Source organism: Puccinia triticina, chromosome 1A (assembly GCF_026914185.1).
Source record: "Puccinia triticina chromosome 1A, complete sequence".
Taxonomy (NCBI): domain Eukaryota; kingdom Fungi; phylum Basidiomycota; class Pucciniomycetes; order Pucciniales; family Pucciniaceae; genus Puccinia; species Puccinia triticina.
In genome coordinates this window covers 1,793,825-1,819,209 of record NC_070558.1, presented here as the reverse complement: position 1 = coordinate 1,819,209, position 25,385 = coordinate 1,793,825, and the positions used below count along the sequence as shown (strand labels likewise).

The following is a 25,385-nucleotide window of genomic DNA, read 5'->3' as shown; positions in this document are numbered from 1 at the left end:
AGCTCAGGACACAGACTTCAAGTCATGAGATTGGCTACAGGGGTGGAAAAGAAGTTCTCAATAATGATTATGAAATAATAAAAAACTAGAGGCCAAGGCGGCTGCGCCGCTGCAGGGATCACCATCAGTCCACCATCTCCCAAATTACCGCCACTGTCAGAATGAGCCTGTTGAAATAAATTGTGGACAATGGCTTGATTTGCACACCATGAAAATCTGAAGCAAGTTGCCACATTCACCCACAAGATTGTACTTGTTGCAAAAATTGAGTGTCATGAAAAACATTTCTTTAGTGAGATGCAGAATATTTTACAGAAACTATAACCGACACACAGGTTGTGTTATTAATTTTGTCATTGGAAAAAGTTCAAAAACTGCACATGTTTATACATAGCTCTATAATAAAATTGGCCACATTTGATGATTTTTACACAGTGAAGCATTTAATTTACTAACAGTTCCCCATTACACCCCAATCAAAGAAAAAATTAGCATGAGAGTTACAGATCAACTGAAATTTTGCCAGAGTTATAATTTACAGGCTGGCATTCTCAAAAGACAGTGAGGACTTTCAGGCAGCATATTTTCAATAGGCTATTTATCTCCTTGTAAACTTATCAGAGGTCTACCCCTTCAAAAACAAGACAGCAAGAACAGCAGCTAATAACCTAATTATCCAGCTTATTGTGTGAATATATTTTTTATCCAAAAGGCAAGAGAAGAGCAGAAAGTTGACAGAAGTCTAAAAAAGATGATTTTTTTTCTTGGTGGATAAGCTGGGCAGAAGGGTGTCAGACAGACTTCAGATTTTTATGATATTCTGGCTGTTGGCATCCTTGGTACAGGTGATAAGTGTTGAAATTACTCAGGTGAAAAGAATTGTGTGTTGTGGGATTTGAACCCACGACCTTCTAAATTCATGAGAGCTGCTCTTATACCACTGACACAGCGGGCAATCGGGTGTCGCACGCAGCCCGCAGCGACACCCGCGTAAAGGGGGTCCCCTTGGCTCAGGTGTTGCTGCGGGCTGCGTGCGACATCTGATTGCCCGCTGTGTGAGCTAAACACACAGTTGGTCTTACTGGTGATATTTGGATATTAGATCATATAGCTTGGCCCCTCAAATGGAGCTTGAAGCATATATTCAATATCCAAAAATCACCAGTAAGACCAACTGTGTGTTTAGCTCAGTGGTATAAGAGCAGCTCTCATGAATGAAGAAGGTCGTGGGTTCAAATCCCACAACACACAATTCTTTTCACCTGAGTGATTTCAACACATTATCAGTACGGATGCTCTCAGTGAATTGAATTAAAGTTGGCTAAACCCTGTGAATACTTGATATTCATGCTTCCATATACATATGCAATATTCAATTTCATAATTGTTATGCATTAATCATTATCTATGATGCATGAAAAACATACATGATTTGCATATGCAATATTCATAGTTTGTTCATGGTGCATGAAGCAAGGGGGTGTGTTGGAATATATGCTTCAAGCCCCATTTGAGTGGCCAAGCTATATGATCTAATATCCAAAAATCACCAGTAAGACCAACTTTGTGTTGAGCTCAGTGGTATAAGAGCAGCTCTCATGAATGTAGAAGGTCGTGGGTTCAAATCCCACAACACACAATTCTTTTCACCTGAGTAATTTCAACAATAAGGTAGTGGATGAGGCTGAGCTGCCTGCCAGTCTGATCAATGTTATGCCTTTCAAAACCAATAGGTTATGAGCCAGGCCCTTGATGTATTATTTGGTCAAAGAGGGTGTGAAGTTGCTTGCAAACTGGGCAAGAGTACGAATTGCTGTAGTGCGGCAGATACTTGCCACCTTTGTAACCTTCCTGCGTGTCACAGTCTCCTTCCTGTTGGGCTGTACCAGTCTCTTACTCAATCTTGTTCAACCGGCTCCAGCAGCAAAGACAACAAGGCTAACCTGAAAGAAGCTATGGTTTATTCAGCATAGGCTGGGCACCAGCGATGCCACCATTTCCCTATTTTTGCTCACAGTCTTCTCCTGGCTGGATTGACCAAAACTTGATGTTAGATTAGCCAACAAGTGATAGACTGATTTTGGTCCCCCGGGTAGTGCGTCTGGCCTGCCCGGAGCTCCCAAACTGAGGTGGTGAGCCTGGGAATGAGATTGCACTGATTGGCAACAACCCTTGTTCAGAATGGCCAAACAAGACCCGGAGCAATGGTAAGGTTGACCCATATAATGGCTTTGATTTACTGGGTCCCATTGGGGCTTGCTCTCTTGATACTTTTGTCAAGGCAAAGACGGCCAAACTTCACCAACATCATCATTGGGGAACTCCGTCTGGTCCACCAGTTTTGGACCCAATGACTGAAGTGTGGGGCCAAAGACAAATAGTGACTGACATCGTCTGTTGGAGGGGATTTAATTTGGGAATGCTTATCATTGAGGAGTAATACAACACGCTCAGAAGCTTTGGTAGTGCAAGCAGTTTAAAAAATTACAATTGCCAGTCAGCTGGCATTCACTGAACCCATGGATAGCTGGAATGGACAGTTGGTAATGCAGCAGCGCGAGGCGTACATCTGTAAAACAGATCTGGGGGGATGCCGGCTATTTGAAGTTAAGTAACATGAACAAGACAAATTGAGAAATGATTGAGAGGATTGCTGGAGACAACCTCCTCAACCTACGTAGAGATCAAAGGTTTCTTGCTGCCCGCTTTGATATTGGCCAGTCAACCTGCTTTGAACATGGCCCTAGCCTTCTCAATCACGCCCTTGGCCTCGTTTCCTTTGGAATCAAGAGCTTGATGGCTGACAAATGTCCGTTCAAGTTGCTGAAGGTTCAGACACTGTTCAGTTCTTTTTCGCGCCCCTTGAGGCGTCTAAACACCTTCCTCAATGCCTTTACATTTGGGTCTGAGTAGAGACAATTCTTGACCGGCTTCATCAACTGTTTGAGTGGTTGAGCAAGGAAAAAGCAGCTCAGCAAGATTGATTGGAAGCCTTTGAGCATCAGGTGGAGGGAGAGACTGTGAGCTCAACTCATCAAAAAACTGACTGAAGTGCTTGGTGTCAATAGTTGCACTCATGATGATCACCTTAAGCTCTTGAGCTGGTGTTGCTGTCCCCTGGTGTGGGCAGATTTCTTCTGCGGGAAATTGGAGGCCTCTTTGACAAGATGTTTGCCAGGTTCTCTGAATCCCTTTAAGCAATCCTAGGAGCATGTATGTCCCTAGGCAACGCTCATGAGCTTTGTCAAGGATCACAATATTGTAGTTTGATGGCAGCTTGTCCAAGAGCATCTCCGAGAGCATCTCTTGTAACAATGTCCCATTGGTGACATATTTCAGCCTTGTTTTCTACTGGGCTGTTTGGTGAGAGATGGGTAACCTAAATGGTGGGTTTGACAAGCACCACAGTTGCCCAATGTGAAATGGATCCTTGCCAGCTCAATCTGATCCTATCTGAGTCAAGCCGGGCAACTCGTCGTCAACGCAAAGGTGAGCTTGTGGACGGGTGCAACTCACATGCAATTCAAACACTGTTGTGGTGGCTTGATGCGCGGGTGATGCGGTTTCAGGACTGGGAGGGTCTCAGCGGGTGTGGCTTGAGTGTTGCGAGGGCATTAGTCTTGGATTGTGACGCAATCCGAGAGGCTTTTGAGCCAGTATGTGGGTTGATCGCGGACAAGTTCGGCGTTTTGGCCTAATGCTTGGCCAACAATACATACATCCGGCCAAGGGTCCAGCCACTCGTTGTGAATGCCAAGGTGAGAATCTAGAGGGGTGGAATATATTTATTATGTACACGCATTGCTGTTGTGATGGCGTGGTCAGGGGGTGGTGTTTGGCAACAAGGAGTCATGTATTAGTTATCCATCTCTTTGAGGCGGATGACTGCCCAGCAGCTATTTAAATAGGGAGGGGGAGGGTTGTTTTTGCCCCCCAGGGGATCCGGTTTTGTCCTACCCCCTCCCTGGAGCTGCCCTAATCATTTGATTAGGCCCTCCTTGATTTCCATTTTGACCGATCCCTTTTTGCGTGCTGCTGCGGCACGGGCTGGGGGGTCAATCCAAGGTGCCCTTTGGGGTGTTTGGGGATTAAATTCAACACTTGTTTCATTAAATTGTATGCCAAAACTTAGATCTTGTAGTCTATGTTTCTGTGAATTCAATAAACTTGGATTAAGAATTAAAAAATTAAAAAAGTGAAAATAATTGAATTTCTTGCAAATTTCTCAGAATGTTCATTACTGTTCAAACCAATTAGGATGTAAAATTGGAGAGTACAGTATGGCATTCAACATGAATGATAAAAAATGAAAAATCCTGAAACCAACAATGGGAAGTTACTTAGGTTATGTTATCCAGAGGGATTTTTGTAACGTAACTTCCCACTGTTATCAGATAACGTGTTATTGCTATCTGGTAAAATGTGCTTGCACACGTTTGGATAACGTAACAGAGGGCAATTACCCCTCAATACCGCAAAAAATAACGCCAGTAACACGCTAACTGCGTTATCTGGCGCAAAAACACTGTAAAATGGGGAAAAAACCTGTGTTATCGGCATGTTATCCCCCTACATTGCGGGGGATAATGTAACGGGTCTAATAAATCAGGAAAAAAATAAATAACAAATAACATAACTGAAACATTGTTGACATTAGCTCAAAGATAACGGCAACAATTAAGTTTTGTTATCCGTTACTTTTAGTTGTGGATAACATAACTTCCCATTGTTGCTGAAACCATTGAAAAATGTGGTACCAAAAACATTAGATAAACCACTGTACTATGTATGGAAGCTACGTCGGAAGCCCAGGGAGGGATACTACAAGCGCAAGTTCAAAGCGCATTCACCAAAATCCGGAGCTTTTTTTGGTGTGACAGGTACGCACAAACACTTTTGGGGAAGGTGGTGAAGGTTGATCTCCGAAATGGATGAGGAGAAAGGCAAGACCAAGGCCTTTCTCATAATCTTTCCCATGCCAGCATAACTGGTATACATAGATAAAAAGTTATTGCAGAATTAAGATTTTATCTGCCAAATCTGAAAAACTTGTCACACCAAAAAACTCCGTTCTTTCCTGAGTTCCTCCTTCGGAGGCGGGCGCTTGGCGCCCAGGAGGGACTTGGTTCCTGTTTCGAACCCCAAGGGTGAAACAACATGCAAAGAAATACAAGACACAAGAAGAATCCGACTCCTCCGACAGACTCGATGGGTTATATGTGGCAAGCCACCTGATAACTTTCACCCCAGACCCTAGTGTAACCCATGGTTGCAACCGATAGTGATCCCTTCCGCGACGAAGCACACACAAAGCTTCCGGTGGTAGATATCCAGGAGGTTGGGTCCAAGGAAGTGTGGGGTAATTGTGGCGCCGTGGTGGCTGCTAAAGCTGAAGGTGCTTCTCCCTAGTCGCGTGTATGGGGCTTTTATGCCCCCTGCGGTTTCCTGTTACATACCGGTCAACACAGGTCAACACCACTTCGCCATGTACTGGGCGCCAAGACCCATTGCTCTTCTGTTTCAGCTTGTCCAAGGCCAGCTCGGGTTTTCTCGCCTGATGCAGCAGCGTTACTCTTCTCTATTTATAGCCATGGGGGCAGGGTGTCAAGTGCTTGGTCTTGTTCTCGTAGTTATCCATCAATTGTTCATTCATAATGCTCTTAGTCACGAAATTAGCAGCCTTCTTGAGGTTTCACATACCAATCCAGCGCACCTTTGACAGCCTGCAGACTTGCCCCGAATCACCTGCGCTATTTCCGGATCATCCAGATACCTGTCCTACGACCCATTCCCCCAAGTATTGGGACCCAAAAACAACACCATATCCCCACGTTCGTAGGGATTCAAACTCGTCGGACGTTTTCCAGAGTAAACAGAATGGACCGATCACCGTCCCCGATCCTTACAGGTGGCTAGACAAGCCGCCCAAGCAGAGCAAAGACACAGGTGCGCTCTTCCTAGTGACAAAAAGAAATATGCAGATCGGAAAGAAACACTGATTGACTGGATCTTCTTCTTTCAGCAATTCGTCACCAGGCAACAAGCCTTCACAAAGGAATACCTGAGCAAATACTCCCATCGAGGCTTACTCCGTGAGACGCTGAAAAAGAGTTGGAACTATGCCAGAATCGGCTGTCCACTGCTGCAGCCCGACGGATACTACTACTATTACTTCACCCCAGCCTTAGATTCCCAATTCGTCATCTATCGGTTTAAAAAAGGGGAGGAGGAAGGTTTCAAGCAGGCTACCGACCCCAGACAACCTGTGGGGGAGCTCTTCCTTGATCCCAACCTATTCTCCATCGACGGCACCACCCAACTTGGTTCCGCGGAACCTTCCGAGTCGGGCATCTACATGGCCTATGAAGTCTCCCCCTCCGGGAGCAATTCTCAAACTATTTACGTCCGTCGCACTGACCGCCCCCATACCAAGACTGCTGCCGATGGCGGCAAGAGAGGTGAGGACGCTGGACGGATGAAGGACACGATCAAGAATGTCAAATACAGTTACACCAGTTGGATGAAAGACGATTCTGGTCAGTGCAAAAAACTTTGGATTTTGCAGAGGACTTATGTTGTGAGATGAGGATCAGTCCTTCATGAGCTACTTAATGACGGCATTGTGATCGACCCGACAAGCAGGCTTCTTTTATTCAAGATTCCCTGACCAACAGCCCAAAGCTACCGCGCCCGGCGCAAAGTCGCAAGGAGAAGTCAAGGTTGACGCCGGGAGAGATTCCGAGGCTGAGCTCAATCACATGGTAAGCATCTTTTCCATGAATTCTCACAGGCTTGAATACATCCCATAAAACCCATTCAACCTGTTCGTATCTACAGCTCTACTTTCACAAACTTGGCGACCCCCAGAGTAAAGATCAATTGATACTCACGGTCAAAGTTTTTGAATCTGTTTCTCTTATGGGGGGTGATATTCTGAGATTGTTTTGTATTCCTCTGGCTTACAGGACCCAGCGAATCCATCCTACTTGTGGGCAGCTCAACTTTCGGATGAGTGGGTGGCTTTCATTATCTCACCACCCCCTCGTTCTATTTACATGGACTGATGTGCTTTCTGTTCTTCCAGCGGCAAGTACCTCATCGTGATAAATCAAAGGGCCACGGTCATCGAAGACGCGAATCGAGTCTGGGTTGCCGATCTCACCACCCAAACCCTGTCGAGCGAGATGAAGTGGCAAAAGGTTGTGAATGATTTTGGCAGCCGGTACGCATACGTTGCCAATGACGACAGTCGAGTGTATTTCATGACCAACAAGGATGCCCCTAAATACAAAGGTACGAAGTGCACAATCACCAATTTTTGCTGCACAAGTTTCCCATCATACCGACAAATTCCCACTTTGTAGTCGTGACGTATGACCTGAGTAAGCCGGAAGAAGGGTTCAAAGACTTGGTCCCAGAGGATCCAACTGCGCTGCTGAGGGGCGTATATCCCATCAATAACAACCTGGTCATTCTGGATTATTTACGGGACGCCAAAGATGAGATGTACCTTCATGAGATCAAGTCGGGCAAACGGATCAAAAGAATCGGCGAGGAGTTTATCGGTAGCTTCGACGGATTCTCCGCGCGGCGAAAAGACGGTGAATTCTTCCTCTACATCACTAGCTTCACGAGTCCCACCACGGTCTACCGGTAAGTGATCAGCCGCAAATACGTCATATTTTGAGTTGGGATTGAATACCTGTTTTTTTGCAACACTACCTGTAATGTCACTTTTCATTTTATGTGATCATCTCGTCCAGCTACCGTTTCGAGCCTCAAGAGGATCAGACACTGGTCCAATTCAGCAACCCTCTGGTTCCTTCATTAAATCCCGAAGATTTTGTGTCCAAACAAGTCTTCTATGAATCAAAGGATGGGACCAAAGTGCCAATGTTCATCGTTCACAAGAAGGACTTCAAGCAAGACGGCACTGCGCCAGCTATTCAGCCCGGATACGTGAGCCCCTTTCTTTTTCTGTTCATTATGCAGCTAGCTCCCGAAAACTGGACAGCTGATCCGGCGGTGTGAGCTATTATCCAGGGTGCCTTTAGTGATACTTCCACGCCCTCCTATTCGGCCACTTACTTGAGCTTTGTCGCGCATTATGGAGGGGTACTGGCCGTGCCTAACATTAGAGGGGGCGGAGAGTACGGAGAAGAGTGGCATTTAGCAGGCTGGTCAGTGCTCTGAGTGGTCCCGGCGACGCGAAATTTGATTATTTCTTGAATGCTTATTGAATGAGTTTGAATTCCAATGGATTTTGAATGGACCCAGCTTGGAGAAAAAACAGAACGTATTTGACGACTTCCAGTACGCTACCAAATATCTGATCGCCAATCGGTACGTGGCTCCCAACAAGGTGACCATCATGGGTAACCGGGCCGGCGGTCTCTTGGTGGCCGCCTGCGTCAACCAGGCCCCGGAGCTCTACGGAGCTGCCATTGCCGAGGCGGGCTTATTTGACATGTTGAGGTTCCAACGGTCCACGACTGGGTGAGGTTCACCTCGTCCAAAATCCTTCGACCTCTTTCCGTACTTTTTCCTCTGGAAGCTCACTCTTCTCCCACTATGCCTGGCTTTAAAAGACGGTACTGGATCTCTGAATATGGAGACCCAGAAAATCCCGAGGCGTTCGACTACTTGATCAAGTATTCCCCCTTGCAGAACGTAAACCCGGCCGCTCAATATCCGGCTCTTATGCTCCTCACAGCGGGTCAGTAACAGCTCCCTTTTTTCATCTCTATCAGTCTCATGACTGGACGCGCCATCGGATCGATTTCATATTCGGCTGGTGGACCAATGCTAACAATGATCTTCGAACCTCTATGTATAGACAATGAGGATCAGGCCGTCCTTTCAGACAGCTTCAAGTACACAGCTGCAGTCCAACACGCTCTTCCGATGAACAAACAACCCTGTTTGTTGCGGTTCGAGACCAACGCGGGTCATGGAGCCGGGAAGAAAACCGAGATGGAGCTAAACTCGGTAGTCGACCAATGTCCGTGCCTTTCTAAATCACACACACACACTCAACGTTTTTTCGCTTCTCTGTTGGACTGTGACTAAAATCGTTTTTCTTTTCTTCTGGGAGTATGTAGTCAGCTTCATCGCCCTCGCTCTTGGCTTAGATTGGAAGGAATATCACGGCAAGAAATCATCTTGATTTTTTATGGATATAGCCACCCATCCTCCCATTTTTCCACTTCTACTGAAACTTTTCTCATCTTGAATTTTGAAAAAAAAAAATGTGATTAGGAGGTTTCTATTTGCTTTTCTCCACCAATACAACAACAATGTCACATTTAGGCAACATTTTGGGGGCTGGTAATAGTGAAAGCAATGTGCTGTGCTACTTGAAGCTAGAGTCTAGAGATGGCCCCCGGCCTAACCTAACCAAGTCCCTCTATTGGAGGGGGGGCGCTGACTTAAACACAAGTGAACCCCGCGGCCTGATAGAATTAGCAACTTGGCCTTTTTCAAGCCTGTGTAGCTTCATCACATCACATTCACCAGGGGGGAATCTGTTGCACTTCCCACATGACAGAGTGCCATACTGTGATTTTTTATGGTAACTGTTCCAGAATTTAACTGCTTGTGATGTGTCAATGATACCTGAAGGGAGTTCATCTCCTGTTGAACTCATGGTGATGTTTTATCTAACCATTATTGGGTAGATTTGATTTTGATTGAACCAACCAAAGGACTAGAAGATGGGGGAGGAAAGGTAGGAGAAAGTCATTGTACATCCACACCAGAGAATATTTGTTGCATTATCCAAGCCGCTTGCAATCCAAGCCAACAGTTCCTTCAATATGATCATCCCCTTGCCATACACAGTGACAGCACACCCAATCAACTTGTTCATTTACTTCAAATCTAATCTGTTATGTGGGGCATAAGCAGAGTATCTGAGCAGTGTCTGTCATGATCAGGAGATTCAAAGACAAATGCAACTCTCCAATCTGTTTTGCTCAAGTTCTGAAAGATTGGGAAATCACCAAACTGATGCAGCTGATCTGCTGTGCAAACATATTACTACATTTGTCAGTGAAAATGTTGTAATATCACCATGGGAGTTTTCTCAGCACTTGCATGCAAGTGCCATCTCTGAACTCAGTCATAGATTTGGGTGGATCTCATTTAGATTCTGGTTTGAAGGCAACATTAATGTCTGCCACAAAATATCCTGAAATTACCTGGGACAATACTTGATGTATTGTGTGATGTATGTGTAAAATTTATGGCATACCTATGCTGAAAACAAGGCCAATTTAATGATAAGGTTTAATTTATCCTCAATCTTTACCAAAGTTCCTCATATTTTGAAGATCATGATTTTTGACCTCTTTTTGTTGAACTCATACCCTGTTGGTTTCTCAAAAACTATCTTCCATATATTTATTTTCAGGGAGCACGCCAAAAAGCTGCCAGTTTTTCTTAAATTGTTTCTATTATAAATGGTTAAAACTCATGATGGAGTGGAGTGAGAATCTGAGAGGTCTGATGTTGCTATGGTGCTATGGTTTTACTTTGGCTTCCATTGGCTGAGGGGCCAACTGTCACACAAACGTGTAACATGTGCGGGCTGGTGTGACACATTGTGTCACACAAATGTATGCGCGCATGTTTGTGTGACACACTGTTCAACTATGGTCCTCAAAGTTGAATTTCATGCATGTATAAATGCATAAATCATAAATTCATAAAACTTTGTTTGCAGGGTATCTCACCAATCTGCTTAAGTAATCTTTGGCTTTCCCAGCCAAAGAATTTTTATGAATTTATGATTTATGCATTTATGCATGCATGAATTCCAACTTTGAGGACCATAAACAAACAACCATAGCACACCATGCTGAGTGCCTACCAGGGGCTTTGGAGAATCCTTTAAATATTTATCTTATTTTCAGTAATCTGTACACAAATCCCTTTGAGGAGATTTTCTGAAGTCATTTACAAACCCTGTGTAACCTGAGGCTCCCCTGGACTTGTCCCAGAAATTGAACTCCATTAGGATAAACTTCAGCAGCTGAAGAATATGTAACATAAATTTACACATGCATGCTAGTGTGTCACATTTTAATCACTGAGCCAAGTGATGCCAAGCTGAGTGTGCATGCAGCACCAAGGGCTTAGATAGACCTTTCACAAATTGTAAGTAATTTTAAGCAATATGTACAAAAATAATATAGGGAGATTTTATGAATTCATACTAGAGAATCTGCCGGCGCACCCGGGGGAGGTACCTGGCACTGGTTGGGAGGTACCCCCTGCACCCGCCTCGCACCTGCCGGAGGGTGCTGGATGCGGTGCCGGGTGCCTGTTTTTTGGAAAAAAGCGGTGCGGCACCCGGGTACCTTCCCAAGTACCACCCCAGCTCTGCATGGGATGGGCGGGGTTTGAGCCAGGGCTCCTTCCCCACATCCCATACTAATAGGGGCTCCCAAATCCGCACCGGCCAGCTTGATATTGCTGCTGGATTAAACTCTGTAGCAACATCTGTCAATGTTGAACAAGCTTTTAGCTTTGGTTGAGATTGTTGAGTTGTCTGTTAGTCTGCTACCATGATGTATCACCACAGTATGGAGGGCTGTCAGATTGACCCATGAGCACTACCAACCAACCACCCAGCTGGCAGCCACAAGCGTCTGTAGCCTACACTACAGGCATGTAGCTGTCGCTGCGGCATGCAGCGTCACCCTGTTGTTGCAAGCCCGCGTGACTGCGCAAGTAGGCGCAGTTACTGCGGCCGCGACCCCAAATGCAGCGTCAGGTGACGCCGCGGGCCGCAAAGACACCTATTTGCCCGTAGTGCTAGTTGGTAAAGGCAGCACTCTAGTATTTTTCTCAGCATAGCTGAGGTTGTGAGTTCAACTCTCACCAGACACATCTTCATTTTACAGTCTCTACAGAGATTATGTTTCAGCAAATAGGCGCCGACTAGCGCCTCAGTCAATCAGTAGAGGTATGACACTTGCGTTCTACTCAAAGAAGGCGCCTTGAACAAATGGAAGCAGGCTCTCAAAGACCAGAAGAAGTCCCGTGTGAAGTCCAAAAGGCAAGTTATCAAACTGGGCAATGATGACGAGTTGTCCTGATAGGTAATAGCATGTGTAACTAGTTAAAGTGCATCAATTATTATATATGAATACATATGCCTTAGTTTCCGTAGTATAGGGATTGATCTGACGCGCAAAACTAGGCAAAGTACCGCCAGCACCTGCCAGGCGGTGCTGGGTGCCAATTTTTCTGAAAAAAGTGGTGCAGTACCCGGGTACCTCTTGCACCCAGGTGACACGGCAGATTCTCTAAGTCATACCCAACTCCTGGTTAATCCAAGGTTTGTCCCCCTGGAATTTCCCTTAACTTTAAATATGTTGCAAAAAAAATCAGCAACTGGAGAATGTGTCACACAAATTTACATGTGCATATTTTGTGACACGCTAACATATATTAAGCTTCTTGCAGTTTATGATAAGCACATGATAAATTGAAATATATCATTCCTGTCAAAAATCCCTTGTTTCCACCAAGTATTTGATATTGCTTTGCAAGGAAGTTTCAAATGTGGTCTAAAATAGTTCCAATAATACATAGAGTCAAGGCAGAGTTGTTTTCAAGTTGACTCCAAACCCATTCCAACATGCCTTAAACTCAATTGAGCATCATCTCAACATAAATTCATCATGACTTGAGCATTTTTGGAGGTTAATGTTCCAGGATATATCTAACAGGGCTCTTAAAAAGTATTGTGCAATGGCACTTGCATGCAAGTGCCAAGCAAACTCCCATGGTGTATGTGTGTGCTGAAACCAAACTGATGCCCGCGGGACCAAACCATGGTGGGCTGCCAGGCTCAGGGAGAGTGGGTTGTATTGCACAGGATTTTTCTCAAACAGTGGATCCAGTGTGCGTGGAGGAGGGGATTTGAATGGTTGATGAATGCTGTCTGATGTCCACCCTGACGTTTGCGCAAACGTCAGGTTGGACATCCATCACCCAGCTGCACACTGAGTTTTGGGGCCGGTTGCTGCAAGCCCCCCGACCAACTTACTTAAATGTCACCTGTGACATTTCATGACTGAAAGAATGTGAAGAACTAAGATTTATTTCTTATTAGAATCATGTTCTAATAGTTGACTATGTACAATGATAGAGAGTAAGATTTGAGGGGTGGATTATACCTAAGAGCAGGCTTTCAGGCCGCTTTCTAGTTTGGGCCAAGAGAAGTAGGCTGGGGACTGGTCGTCTGTCTGATTGGGGTCTTTGTAGTGAGACTAGAGTTGAGTAGTGCCTGGGTGTGCAGTTTTGTTTAGTCAAGGCTGCAGCAGGCTGGCTTGCTAAGCTATGAGTTCTCTTCCTCGGGTTTGGGTCTTGAAACCTGATTGGCGCTGGTAGGCTTGATTTGGCTATACGGAGCAGCAGGGTTGATCATGTAGATCGTGGTGTATCTGCTTCATAGAAGCTGGATTAGCTTTGCTGCTCACATTGGCTTAGGCTAGGGGCTTTTTCTCTTACTGGTTTCCTTGTTGTTGCTAGGATCAACTTGGTGGTTTTGAGTTGGCTGGGCTTGTACTGTTTTGTCTGTGGGATGAAGGTATGTGTTAGCTTCCTTCTATCTAGTTGCTTTGGCTTTGTCGAGAGCTCACCTTCAGCTGTGGTTCCTTCAATGCGTTCCGCTAGAGTCTTGCGACCTGGGATCTCCTGAGTTGGGATCTGGTGTGTCGTGGTGGTTGAAACTGTATGCATTGTGAAGATTGCATTAGTTCTGGTTTGCCGCCGCGGCGCACAGCTTTTGGCTGCGGAGGGTTTGCTCTGCTTACCTTTCTCCGCTGCTGGTTTAGATCCCAGCCCCTTCCTCACTTTGTGAGGTCGAGGCTGTTCACCTGGGCTAGGAAGACTGGTATTCTCACAAGGACTTGGGCACATAATGTTTCCATTAAGTTTGTCAGGGCTTCCTGCCTAAAACAGAGTCACAGATTTTCACACATTGGAGGCGTACACAATATTTTAAGAATCAGTTTGTGGTGGAATAGCTGCCAGCATCTGCAGACTTCTAACTATAAATTTCAAAGCTTCAGTGAGATTTGAGAATAAGCCCTCCAATATTGGTGATGATTTGAACCAACCAACAGCAGAGCCACATGATTAATAAACACAAGCTGGATTCATCCACAACTTTGCCTAATTCTGCATTCCAGGATTACTTTACATGGCTGAGGAGTTTGTGTGTATCTGCTGGTTCAATCACAAATCAAGAAGAAGTGTCTCTTACACAAGTTGGCCCAGAATTGATATCATCAATGCGTAGAAACAACCATTCCCATGTCTTAAAGGCTGGGTCCCCTTCAACTGATCACTAATTGAATATTTGATCAGCAGAGCAGTTGATCTTAGATTAGGCTACAGTTACACTTGCAATACTGTGGAAATTTACACAAGAGTTATGGTCAACTCTAGCATCACATCAGTACCTGATTCTGCTGGAATTACGGTGTGGCACTCTGTAGGAATTGCAATGTACAACTCAAAAGGGGTAATGAACCCCTTCTGCTGAATTTCAAAGGGTATGATGGAGTTGCAAGCTCTGCCCTTCTGTTATCAGTCAACAAGACCCACCAAGCTCAGCTTGGCAAGTTTTATTAAGTGATGGGTCTGGTCTGTTCCAGATGAAATCTGTTTGACTGGAAACGTGTAAGATGAGGATGGGAAAAAATAGTAGAAAGATAGCAACAGCTTGGGCTGTCCCAGAAATGTAAACAATATCAAAAATGATGCAGAGGCTCATGAGGGAGATTGATTCTAAAAATTTCCCCACCAAAAGTCATAATTTTCTCAGGCTGTGGGGTCCACATAGCGCTGTGGTATGCTTTATGATTACCCATCTAGCCCATTTCAAAATTGCCTTTTTTCTCATATGTACACTCACAAATCAACCAATATGGCGGCACCACTGGATTCTACGGCCAAAACTACACAGGAGACCATGGACAACACACCTTACACCCCTCTGGATCACAAGTTACAACCCCTTCAAGATACCATCATTCAGTTACATACACACAAAACACCATACTCAGGTCATGTAATCCATTACATGAACCACACTTACCCAGGACATGTAATCCGTTACATGGACCACCCTGACAGCTTGTCTACCCTTTACATATACTTTACCTCATCAGCTGGGCTCATTACATTGTGCTATGCACATGTCATGCAGTGTCACGCAGTGTTATGCACACTTGATGCAGGCTTATGCAGTCTTATGCAGGTGCATGAAGAATAGTGTAATAGGGGCTGCAGTTTGACAGTTGACAGATGACATCATGCAGGTGTCAAGATAGCAAAAACCCCTCATGCAGCTTGCAGATGACATCATTTGACAGGCCAGGCCAGCCAAAACATCTCACCTCCTATTTCTCACTAGCTAAATTCCCTCATATGACATCATGACCTCAAGTGACCTGTCAATCACCAGCCAAAATACCTCATTTTAGCTTTCAGGGCAGCTCAGACCCCTCATTCTCTTGTTCCCCTGGAGCTAAAATGTCTCACTCTTTTCTATTTAAGGAGGCTCTCCTCCCCCCACTTGTAATTTCTCTCAGCAAACTACTTGCACTCAGCTTACCCCATAACAGTACAATACTTTCTCACTCTACAGTATTAACCCCACTCTATATTGTGGTTTTACACCCTTACATATAAATTACAACCTCATCACAACACTTACACATCAGCTACATCACCATACCCTTAAGCCATCTGCTCAAAGTAGGCTATCTTTTGATACACCTCCACTATCACTACATTAAACCTTCCAATTGTAGATTGGGGGGCTTGTTTTAGTGTCTAGTGACCCAGGAACCTTTCTGCACTCAGCAAAAGTTTCTCAGGGACACTTTTGAGCACTACAGTGCATAATTTGCTCCTTTGGAGGTTGCTTCACTCTCCCAAGGAGGAGGGAATTAGCTAAGTTAGGCCCATGGCAAACCTTTTGCAGGTACCCAATCTGGTGGGCGGGTGCCCGCCAGCGCATGTCTGAGATTTTGGGAAAAAGCGGCTGGCAGGTACACATACCCAATTAATTAAATCTAAAAGATTTTGAACAACTGAAAGATATAATTTCTCTGCCTAACTACTTGTATTTACATTTTTTATAGTTAAGAATGAGAGAAAAATTTTGGACAGAAGAATTTACCTGAAAGCAACACTGGAGGGTGCTTGCTTATGGATCTTCTGTCCGGTTGTTTGAGTTTGAGTCTGATGGCGTCAATCATGAGATCTGGGCCTGTCTGATTGTGGGTACAAGAAAAGACAGGGACCCGTCAGCGTAGCAGCTTGGTCTTGTCCTGTTGGAACGGGTGGTCTTGTTGTGGGTCAGGAGCTTGAGCTTCCAATAGTCTTACGAGTAGGTCTGGTTTATTTCTGGGTCCAAGTCAATCCGCAAGAGTTAAGGTCGGTCTTTCTTGTTTGTTTGGCTGGGCTTTGCCCTGTGTGGTTCTTGCTGGTTGATCCACGGCTGCGATTGTCACAACAATGTTTGTCAGCTTAGGGTCTGGGTCTTTGAACTGTGAAAGGGGCTTGATCAGCTTACCTTTCTTAGCAGCTGGGCTTAGTATGGTTGCGAGCTTCCTTGCAGAATGCTGCGCGTCTGGGGTTAACCACGCGAGCTTCCTTGCGGGTAGCTGCAGGTGAGGGTCTGGGTCCATAATCCTACAAAGTCCACACCCGCCCACCTTGGTTGCCAAGGTTGTACAACCTTGTGGGCGGAAAAACCCTGCTTGTTGCTGAGGTCATACAACCTCTTCAACCATCAGGAATTCCTTCCGGTCTCCAAGGCTGTATGTTGGCAACCAGTGTCAGGTTGTGACTTTCAGAGTAGATAATGCACTTAAACCATGGGGCACACATGTATGTACTTATCCCTCATGTACTTAGTTTCTAACCTTGTCAGTGACAGTTCCAAACCTAGACCTTTCCCTTCTGAGCCAGTTACAGGGTGTAAACGGGTTGGGTTTGGGTTGAAAAAAAAGCGCCCAAACCCAACCAGACATTCAGCACGGGTTGGGGCAGATTTTAAAATATGCTGCCTGAACCCAACCCAACATCATACTATTTTTGGTTGGGTTGGTTTGGGTGTTGGGTCAACCCAACCTTTTAGGCTCCAAAAAACCCCAACTTGACTGACGTTGGAGGTGTCTTAGTTGGGTTGCAGGCTGACCTGATTAGAAAATAGGCTGCCCAAACCAAACCTGAAAATTTTACAAAGTTGGGTTGGGTTGGGTTTGGGTCCTGTCATTTTCTTTAAGAATTTGCCCAAACCCAATAGGTCTTGGGTTGGTTTTGGGTTGGCCCAACACATTTACACCCTGAAGCCAGTATAATCCCAGCTCTCCTTGGCCAAGCTCCTTCTCTCCTTCCTCACCAAGATAGGAGTATTGGATCAACCCATGGAGAGCTGAATGCTGCAGGACTGTATTGCACAGGTTAGTCATCATGCCAATCAATACAAACCCTCCCAGTATCACCGCAGGATATTGAAAGCAAGTACCCTCTTTCATGATGAGCGTGACAGGGGCTGATGACAGCGGGCACGAGGTGGGTCGAGTGCGCAATGGGTGTGGAAGGATTTGGATGGCAAGTGTGAGAAAAATCAACAAACAAAGAAAGGAAAATGAGTACCTGATGACAGCGGGAACAAGTTGGGTTGAGTGCGTGATGGGTGTGGAAGGATGAGGAAAAGGCTCTTTCACACCTGCTGTCTCAGGTGTACATGAGAATATGTGGAATTTAGCTCACAACAGTGTGACATGTGTGTGGCATACGGACGCGGAAGCGGAAATGGAATAGAAGAAAGAGATACAACGTGAACTAGCTCAACATTTCACTGACCTTGTTTATCTCAGAGTGAACTCTGTTTCTTGTGAATGCTATCTCCCTGTTTCTCTCCAAGCTTCAACCATCCAAAGATTATCAAGTTCTTGTTGAGCCTATAATCAGTCTAAAAACTAGAGCAGAATAGTTCTACTATTTCTGATTACTTCCACTGTTTCCTTAGTGTGTGGAGAGGCAGTTGCACTTCTCATTAGCACAGCTGGTAGCCCCCCCCCCCCCCCCCCCCCCCATTTTTTCCTTGTGTCCTGTTGTCACTTTAAAGACACAGGCTCACACAAGCAAATGAATGTGGTGACCAAATTCTTATTTTTCTTGCAGTTGTGGTTTTTTGACACTCCTTTTACTCCTCAAATATATAATCATCCAACAACCTGCAAGGGAGTCAATCATTTTAAGATTCCAGGTAGAAAAGCTGCTGTTGTTGAGAGGATTGTACACAGCTTAATTGAGTTGGGATTGTTGGTTTTGGTCATGATGGACTAGAAGATGGAGGATATTTGGGTGGGAGGATTTTCAACAAGAGTAGGATTGTGAGCTGCTTGAATGGTTATTTCAGCATGCAACTCAGAAGACTTCTCTTGATCTTGATGCTCTAGGGCTGGGTTAAATCCAATATTGGGGTTGTGAGTCAAGGGGAATTGGCCAATAAGGGGAGCTTATGATCTTGATTTCCCACCACAATGGTGATGTTATCTTCAAAGAATTCTTATTCTGTGTTAAACAAATATACTACCTGATTTGATGCTCTTAGTAGGCTAGGCTCATTACCTATGAAATGCCTGTGGACCACAGTGGGCACAAGTGGAGATCTTGGGAGTCAGGGAAAAAAAGGAGCTATAATTGCCTATTCAGATGAGGATTGAGGCAAATATACAAGTGGGTAAAGAAAATAGAAAGTTAAATAAAAGCTCTAGTATGGACTGTCTAACTGCAATAAAAAGAAACCCTAAGCTTGGTGTATACACAATTTCCTGAGTCCCCCCCTTGCATTGGTTGGTTGGTGAACCCCTTCTGCCCAAATTACTTAGTCAGTAATCCCTTGTGAGTTGGCAGGCTGGTGCCTCTTACGCAAAGCGTAAGCCTCCAAAGGAGGGACTTGGGAGTAAGCAGGGATATTTGGTGTGAGCGCTGAGGACTAGAGATGGCCAAACGGGTCCGGGTACCCGCGACAAGTGCGGGTACTTGCTAGGAATTTCTCCAATTTTGGACACCTGGACCCGGACACGGTACCGGCGGTACTTGAGGCGGGTACCGTGGGTACCGCCACTGTTTTGCAAGTGACTGATTGAGTCAAGACTGGGTTGATATGATACCAGTAACGGTAATGTAACAATATCATATCAATTTTTGGCGTGTTACCGTTACCGTTACCAGTAACGGCAGTGTGTTACCCATAGTAGTTTTAGATTATTGATTCTATTTGCCGCCGTTACAATATTGCTGCTGATATAATGTCAATGTTGTGGTGGTATTGTGTTTTTTTTTTTTTGGCTTTTTTAGCCTTTTTTAGCTGGAAAAACACCGTTATTGTGTTATTTGCGTTACCATACCGGTAATGATCTCACAAACATTGACTCGTTTTGATATGCGCAAGGCGCAAAAAAAACTGTTACCGTTAACAGTAATGGCAAAAAAGGTAATGCGGTGACGTTACAATATGAAATATGAAAAAACCCAGAATATTGTATCAAATCGCGTTGACCCAGTGTTGATTGAGTGGGGTATGTGTATGTATGCACCCCTCTCAATGGCCGGTCATTGAGCACAGTACGCACCCCTCTTGATGAACGCACATTGAGTGGGGTAAAGATCCCACTTGATGACCAGCCATCAAGTGAGATGTGCACTCAACCCAATGACCAGCCACTGAGTGGGGGTGTAGGCCGGTGAGGGACTCCTGTCCGTGCTAAGCGGCGGCAGTCGTGTGAGGGGATGGGTGCTGTTTAGGCTGCCCTCGGGGTGATGGTCCGTGAAGATGAGTGCGGATGGGATCGGTGATAGCTTTTGTGGTTGTGGGGTGGTTTTGAGATGTTCGCCGGGGTTTTGGATCCTCGGCGGCGGTTGTTTTGTTTTGAGGGGAAAGGATATGTGATCTTAGGGAAGGGAAAGAAAGGGATCTCGGAACTTTGGATGAAGGAGGATCGGCGAGCGGAGCTCGAAGGTTGGAAGTCTGAAGATGGGATCTATAAACTCTTGATGGACCGTCTTCTGGGGATCAGAATACCATGCCTCCCCCATCATCCAAGTTCGGCGAACTTGGACTCCGGGAGAGCCACATGTCACATACATTTCATCATATCCTCCGCGCGCTACACGCGCACACACACAAAACAGCAGAAAAGAAACAAACAAAGAAGCAGAGAAGAGAAACAACACAGAGGCAACTAAAAGAAAACACAGCATGAGGAGACAGAAAGAAAAGAGCCACAGAGAGGAAAGGAAGAAAGAAAAGAAGAGATAGGCAAAACACACAGAAAAGGAGAAAAACCAGAAACAAACAAGTGAGTAAACCCACAGCAGGTGCTGTGTTAGGACCAAGAAACAGAAGGGGAATGAGAAGGGAAGAGGAGAAGGAAAGGTGGAAAGAAGGAAAAAGGGGGAAAGATCTTAAAGGAGGTTGGAAGATGAGGAGAGATGGGGGAGAGCTGAGAGCCTTGAGAGTCTTGAGGATCTTGATGTTGCTGGCGGCGAAGATGCTCCTGACTAGCTGGCCACGAGAGGGGCCACCACATCCACCCACCACTTGGAGTCTGTCCCCAGACTCCTTCGACAGATGCGCGGCCAAGAGTGAGAGGGAAACCTAAAGAAAAGCGGAAAGGGGAGGGGTCCCCGCGGGTGGCTCACAACAGTGGCTGGAGTAGAGCTTACGACAATGGTGGTAGTAGAATACCCAAGGTGCATACTAAGGAGGGGGACTTACTTTTGGTCAGTAATGCCCCCACGCGGAAAGTACCGCTTGACCTGATCCGCCGCAAACCGGCGCTTGAGCTCCGTCCCATCGAGCTCAGACACAACATAGGACCCTCCTTGAACCTGCTTGACGACTCGGTAGGGGCCGTTCCACTTGTGAGCAAACAGCTGCCCCCACTGAACCTCCAGAGATCGGTTGTAGACCAGAACAAGGTCCCCGACAGAGAGCGGAGCGCGAAATCGACTTGAGTTCTTGTCTTCCCAGTAGCGTACCGATTCGCCGCGCGCCTTCATCATGCGCTCGTACGCAACCGCCCGAGTTTCTTCACTTCTCTCTAGCTGCTTAGATCGCGCCACCAACAGATCCGCCGTGTTGCGGACTTCTTCCCAGTCGACGCCGAGGTAGGATTCGATGTCCAAATCAATTGGCAGAGCCGCGCGCTGCCCGAAAACAAGCTCATACAGGGAATAACCCGTCGTGCGCTTAGTTGAGATTCGATCAGCAAACAAAACCAAGGGCAGGAATTTCCGACAGTTCTTGCCCGACTCGCCCGCCAGCTTGACTAACGCCGCTTTCAGAGGTCCGTGTCCCCGCTCAACCATACCCTGCCCTTCGGGGTAGTAGGGCGTAGAGACTCGATGCTGACCTGGCAACGCTCGCAACATATCCGCTAAAGCCCCGCCAAATTCGGAGCCTCCGTCCGTCGAGTAAGAGCGCGCTAACCCGTAGCGCATAGTCCAGTTTTCTTGAAGGAAGGCCGCGACCGCTTCAGAAGTGAGATTGTTCAGGAACTTGGCTTCGACCCACCCGGAAAAATCGTCTCGAGCGACAATCAGGTACTTGGCGCCTCCGGCTTTAATGTGAACTGCGTCCATTGACACCCGCCCAAAAACAGTTTCTTCCCCGGTAGGATAACGCGGCTCCGAAGGTCGCCTCGAATCCCTCTTTTGGCAAGCCTCGCAGCTCTGACACCACCGGACAACGGCCTGCTTCAGAGAAGGCCACCAGAAACGGTCCGCAATCCGACGATACGTCTTGACAACACCGCGATGTCCAAGGTTTTCGTGGAGCTCTTCAAGAATCTCCTCCTGTTTAGCGGGTATTGTAACCACGACTCGAGGGAGCGGGGAGCCCCTCTTGAGCAAACGGTTGGATTGAACAAAGAAATCTGACGCCTTCCGCTTGAGAGCACGGAACTCCTTCGCGCCCAGGCCGTGAGGGCGAGTCAACGTGGTCAGATAGAGTTCCAGTTGGCGCCAAAAGCCTTCCTGGAAACCCTGATAAGGCGCATCCTCGCCCGCTGAGTAGGAATGCACGGGCTGGATGCTCGGCGCATCCTTGTCGAAGTCTGACAAGGGGGGATCCGACTCGTCGTCTCCTTGCGGGCGGCGGGACAGCCCATCGGGCATGGTGAATGTTTTCCCTGAGCGGTGAACGATGTCAAAGGAGAATAGATGGATGAAGGAGACCCACCGCGTCATCGGCGCGTTGGGCAGACTGGGGGAATTGATCATCTGCACTAACGATTGAGCGTCGACCTGTAGCTGGAAGTGCTGTCCCCAAAGAGTGGTCTGGAGCTTCTTTAAGATCCTCGCCACGCCGCACAGCTCCAGTTTGGGCTGCGAGTAGCGCGACTCCACCTCAGAAAACAGAAGAGACTCGTACAAGGCGGGACGATCCCTTCCTTCAACGTCGGCCTGAGTAAGAACGGCGCCGACAGCGTGGAAGCTAGAATCCACCGCTAGCTTGAGAAGACCGGCCTCCGGGCCATAATCGATTTTTGCCAGCACAATGTCCCTTCCCACCAGGATTTTGAGCCGTTCAAATGCGTCCTCGCAGTCGGGCGACCAAACAAAGTCCGCGTCCTTGCGCGTCAGACGAAGAAGTGGGACACATATCTGGGAAAGCGCGGGGATGAAAATTCAGACATACACCACGACGCCCAAAAACCCCCTGACCTCCGTCGCGTTCGCCGGGGTGGGCCAGGAAAGGATCTTATTGACCTTGCTCCGTGCCATCCGCCGGCCTTCCTTACAGACAACGTGTCCTACGATCTCGAGGGCGGGAACACATGCAGCCAACTTAGCCGCGGAAACCGTTAGTCCGGCTTCCTCGATCCTGAACAGCACGCGCTCCAAAGTCTCGGCGTACTCCCATACGAAGCGCCGGATCCCAGAGTGCCAGCCCAAAACCTCGTCGTTGTAATCAGAGGGGGGGCCCTTGATTCCTCCGTCGTCGATAAAAACACCAGCGTGTTCGGGAATTTCGTCTTGCAACACCCACACCATTTGGGCTTGGTAGACAGCTACCAAATTGGTGGCCCCTTGTGGCAGGCGAGTAAGCTGGAAACGCCCAAGAGGCGTGTCGAAAGTCGTCAGAGGTCGAGAGATTGGGTCCAGCGCTCGCTCATCGTATCCGCCAAGAATGTCTCCGAGACCGTAACAAGCTCGTCCTGAAAATGACTCCACAAAATCCTCCGTTGCCGGCGGAATCCCGGCGTCCTTGACCGTGACCTTGTTGAGCTGCTGTAGATCGTGTACTACGCGCAATTTTCCGTTGCTCTTGAGGACACAGAATACCGGACTTGTATATGAGGAAGTCGACTGCTCGTAGAGCCCGTTGCGGACTCGCTCTCTCAGGATCCGTGTATATTCGTCCATCTTAGCGGCGGGAATAGGAATCTTCCTCTGCTGCCATGGCTCGTGCTCGACTACAGGGATAATGTAGGGTAGGCCGTAAGAGTCTTTCAACAGGCCCCGCTCAGATTCGTTGAAGGCAATAGCCCCATTCCGCTGAGAGAGGATATTCTTGATGAGGTTACGTTCGTCCGGCCAAAGCCAGCCCTCGGGGCCGAAATTCACCACCGCCAGGCGCTCCTCTGTGACGCGCCCTTTTGGCACAAAGGGCCCTGCCAGGGTGCGAGAAAGACCCTGATACGGATCCCGCGAGAGCGGCGGACGGCGGAGGGGAGGATTGAGGCCCTGTGGCATCGGCTGATTAACAGGTTTGATCTTGCGGGAAACCGGCTTGTATTTCGACGCAAAAGACACGTATTCGCCCGCTCTCCAAGCGTCCAAGAGCGCCGCTTGGGATCGGCCACTGAGACCGCACTGGAGCAAACTCCACGTCCTTGATTCCGAAAAGTCCTCAAACGGTGCCTTGTCTGTGTAGGAGAAACCAAAAGGCAGGGGGTGGCTCACGAGCGTGGCAGGTCGTAGGGTTTTGACAAAAGGAGGAGTATCTACCCTCGGAGGTGCACATTGGAGAGAACTTACTTTAAGTCTCCAATCCTCCGACGAAATACCAAAACCCACCGCGCCTCCTTCCGCCTGTATCCACAGTTGAGCTAGTTGAAAAGGTAGTTTCGCCTCATTTCGGAGGGTCTTTAGTTTTCCCTCGTCGCGGAGGCTCGGAAGTTTACCCTCATTGCGGAGGCCGTCATCAGACGTAAATAGTTTAGCCTCTTCACGGAGGATGAGTAGTTTATTCTCTTCGCGGAGACGAGATCCGGACGGTAGTTTAGTCTCGTTGCGGAGACGAGACGCTAAAGGTAGGAATTCGCTTGAACTGAAAGGCAAAGAGGTGTCCGGCGAGTCGCTCACGTATGTGGCACGAGGTAGAGCTTCGAGAAAATTGGGAGCATCACGCCCGGAGGTGCATAATCGGAGAGAACTTACTTTGAGTCTCTGATCCCTCCACGACACCCCTTTTTCCTCCTCATCCACCGGAGCCTCTAGCACCGGGGAAACAGGCAAACAATCTGCCTGCTGCGGTTCTTGATGACAGGGCTTACGGAAGTCGTCGACTTGGTCCCGAAACGGCCGTGCGTCCGAAAGGGGAGTCTGAGTAGAGAGAGCTTGATGGATTGCGGTGCTCGCACTGGAAAGGCGGGCCCGACAGGGCCTCCTGGTCGAGTCGGCTGAAGAAAAGGATCTAGTGAAGAGAGGAAACGGAGACTTGAAACCGGAGACTTGGGTGTTTTTGGGGGATTTTTGGTTTTGCAAATGTTTTTGAGTTTTGATGTTTTTGGGGAGTTTGAGAGATAGATGAGGTTGAAGAAATGATGGAGGAGAATTGATTTTATGAGCCTCTGAGAACCGAGTTGGTTGACCGGACAGTGCGCGAGGCCCTGAACTAGAACTGCCGGAGTGTAAACCAACTCCTCTCATAAAAAAGACGGATGATCGGCCCCTTCGGGCAACTCCATGATACGACCGCAGTGAGTGAGCACTGCCTTTCGACCGTGTGCTGGAAACTCCCGCTCCCACCTCCCTTTTTCCACCGGGCAGAGGGAAACCTCGATGTTTCGGCCCTCAGAGTCGGGGAGAATGATCCGTTCCCCTGCTGTGGGGGAGAATAGCAGAGTCGCTTCGAAGTCGATCAAGAACGGCCTCCCTAAGATAAAAGGCCCGTCCGCTCGTGTTATCCAGAAGTGGCAGGTGCCCACAATGCTGCGGCCCACACGGATTGGAACGTCTTCGGCCACCCCAATCAGTTCACAGGCTTGATTATTGATACCGTAGACCGCCGAACTGAAGTTTACTCGTGGGGTCAGGTTGAACTTGTTGGCCAT

General features: G+C 47.2%; 2 protein-coding genes across 2 annotated transcripts; one reads left to right on the top strand and one right to left on the bottom strand.

The window, feature by feature from the left end:
• Positions 1 to 2,721: 2,721 nt before the first annotated feature.
• On the bottom strand, positions 2,722 to 3,002 carry PtA15_1A240 (uncharacterized protein; the record flags this gene model as incomplete). Its single annotated transcript, XM_053165247.1, has 2 exons — positions 2,722 to 2,823; positions 2,898 to 3,002. 2 exons carry the CDS (start codon positions 3,000 to 3,002, stop codon positions 2,722 to 2,724), a joined length of 207 nt encoding a protein of 68 aa, XP_053016457.1.
• Positions 3,003 to 5,654: 2,652 nt separating this feature from the next.
• Positions 5,655 to 9,166, top strand: PtA15_1A239 (uncharacterized protein; the record flags this gene model as incomplete). Its single annotated transcript, XM_053165245.1, has 13 exons — positions 5,655 to 5,960; positions 6,023 to 6,536; positions 6,640 to 6,719; positions 6,838 to 6,891; positions 6,966 to 7,012; positions 7,085 to 7,293; positions 7,365 to 7,653; positions 7,764 to 7,959; positions 8,044 to 8,180; positions 8,278 to 8,496; positions 8,589 to 8,716; positions 8,837 to 9,001; positions 9,102 to 9,166. The coding sequence occupies 13 exons, from the start codon at positions 5,655 to 5,657 to the stop codon at positions 9,164 to 9,166; spliced, it is 2,409 nt and encodes an 802-aa protein (XP_053016456.1).
• Between the last annotated feature and the right edge of the window lie 16,219 nt (positions 9,167 to 25,385).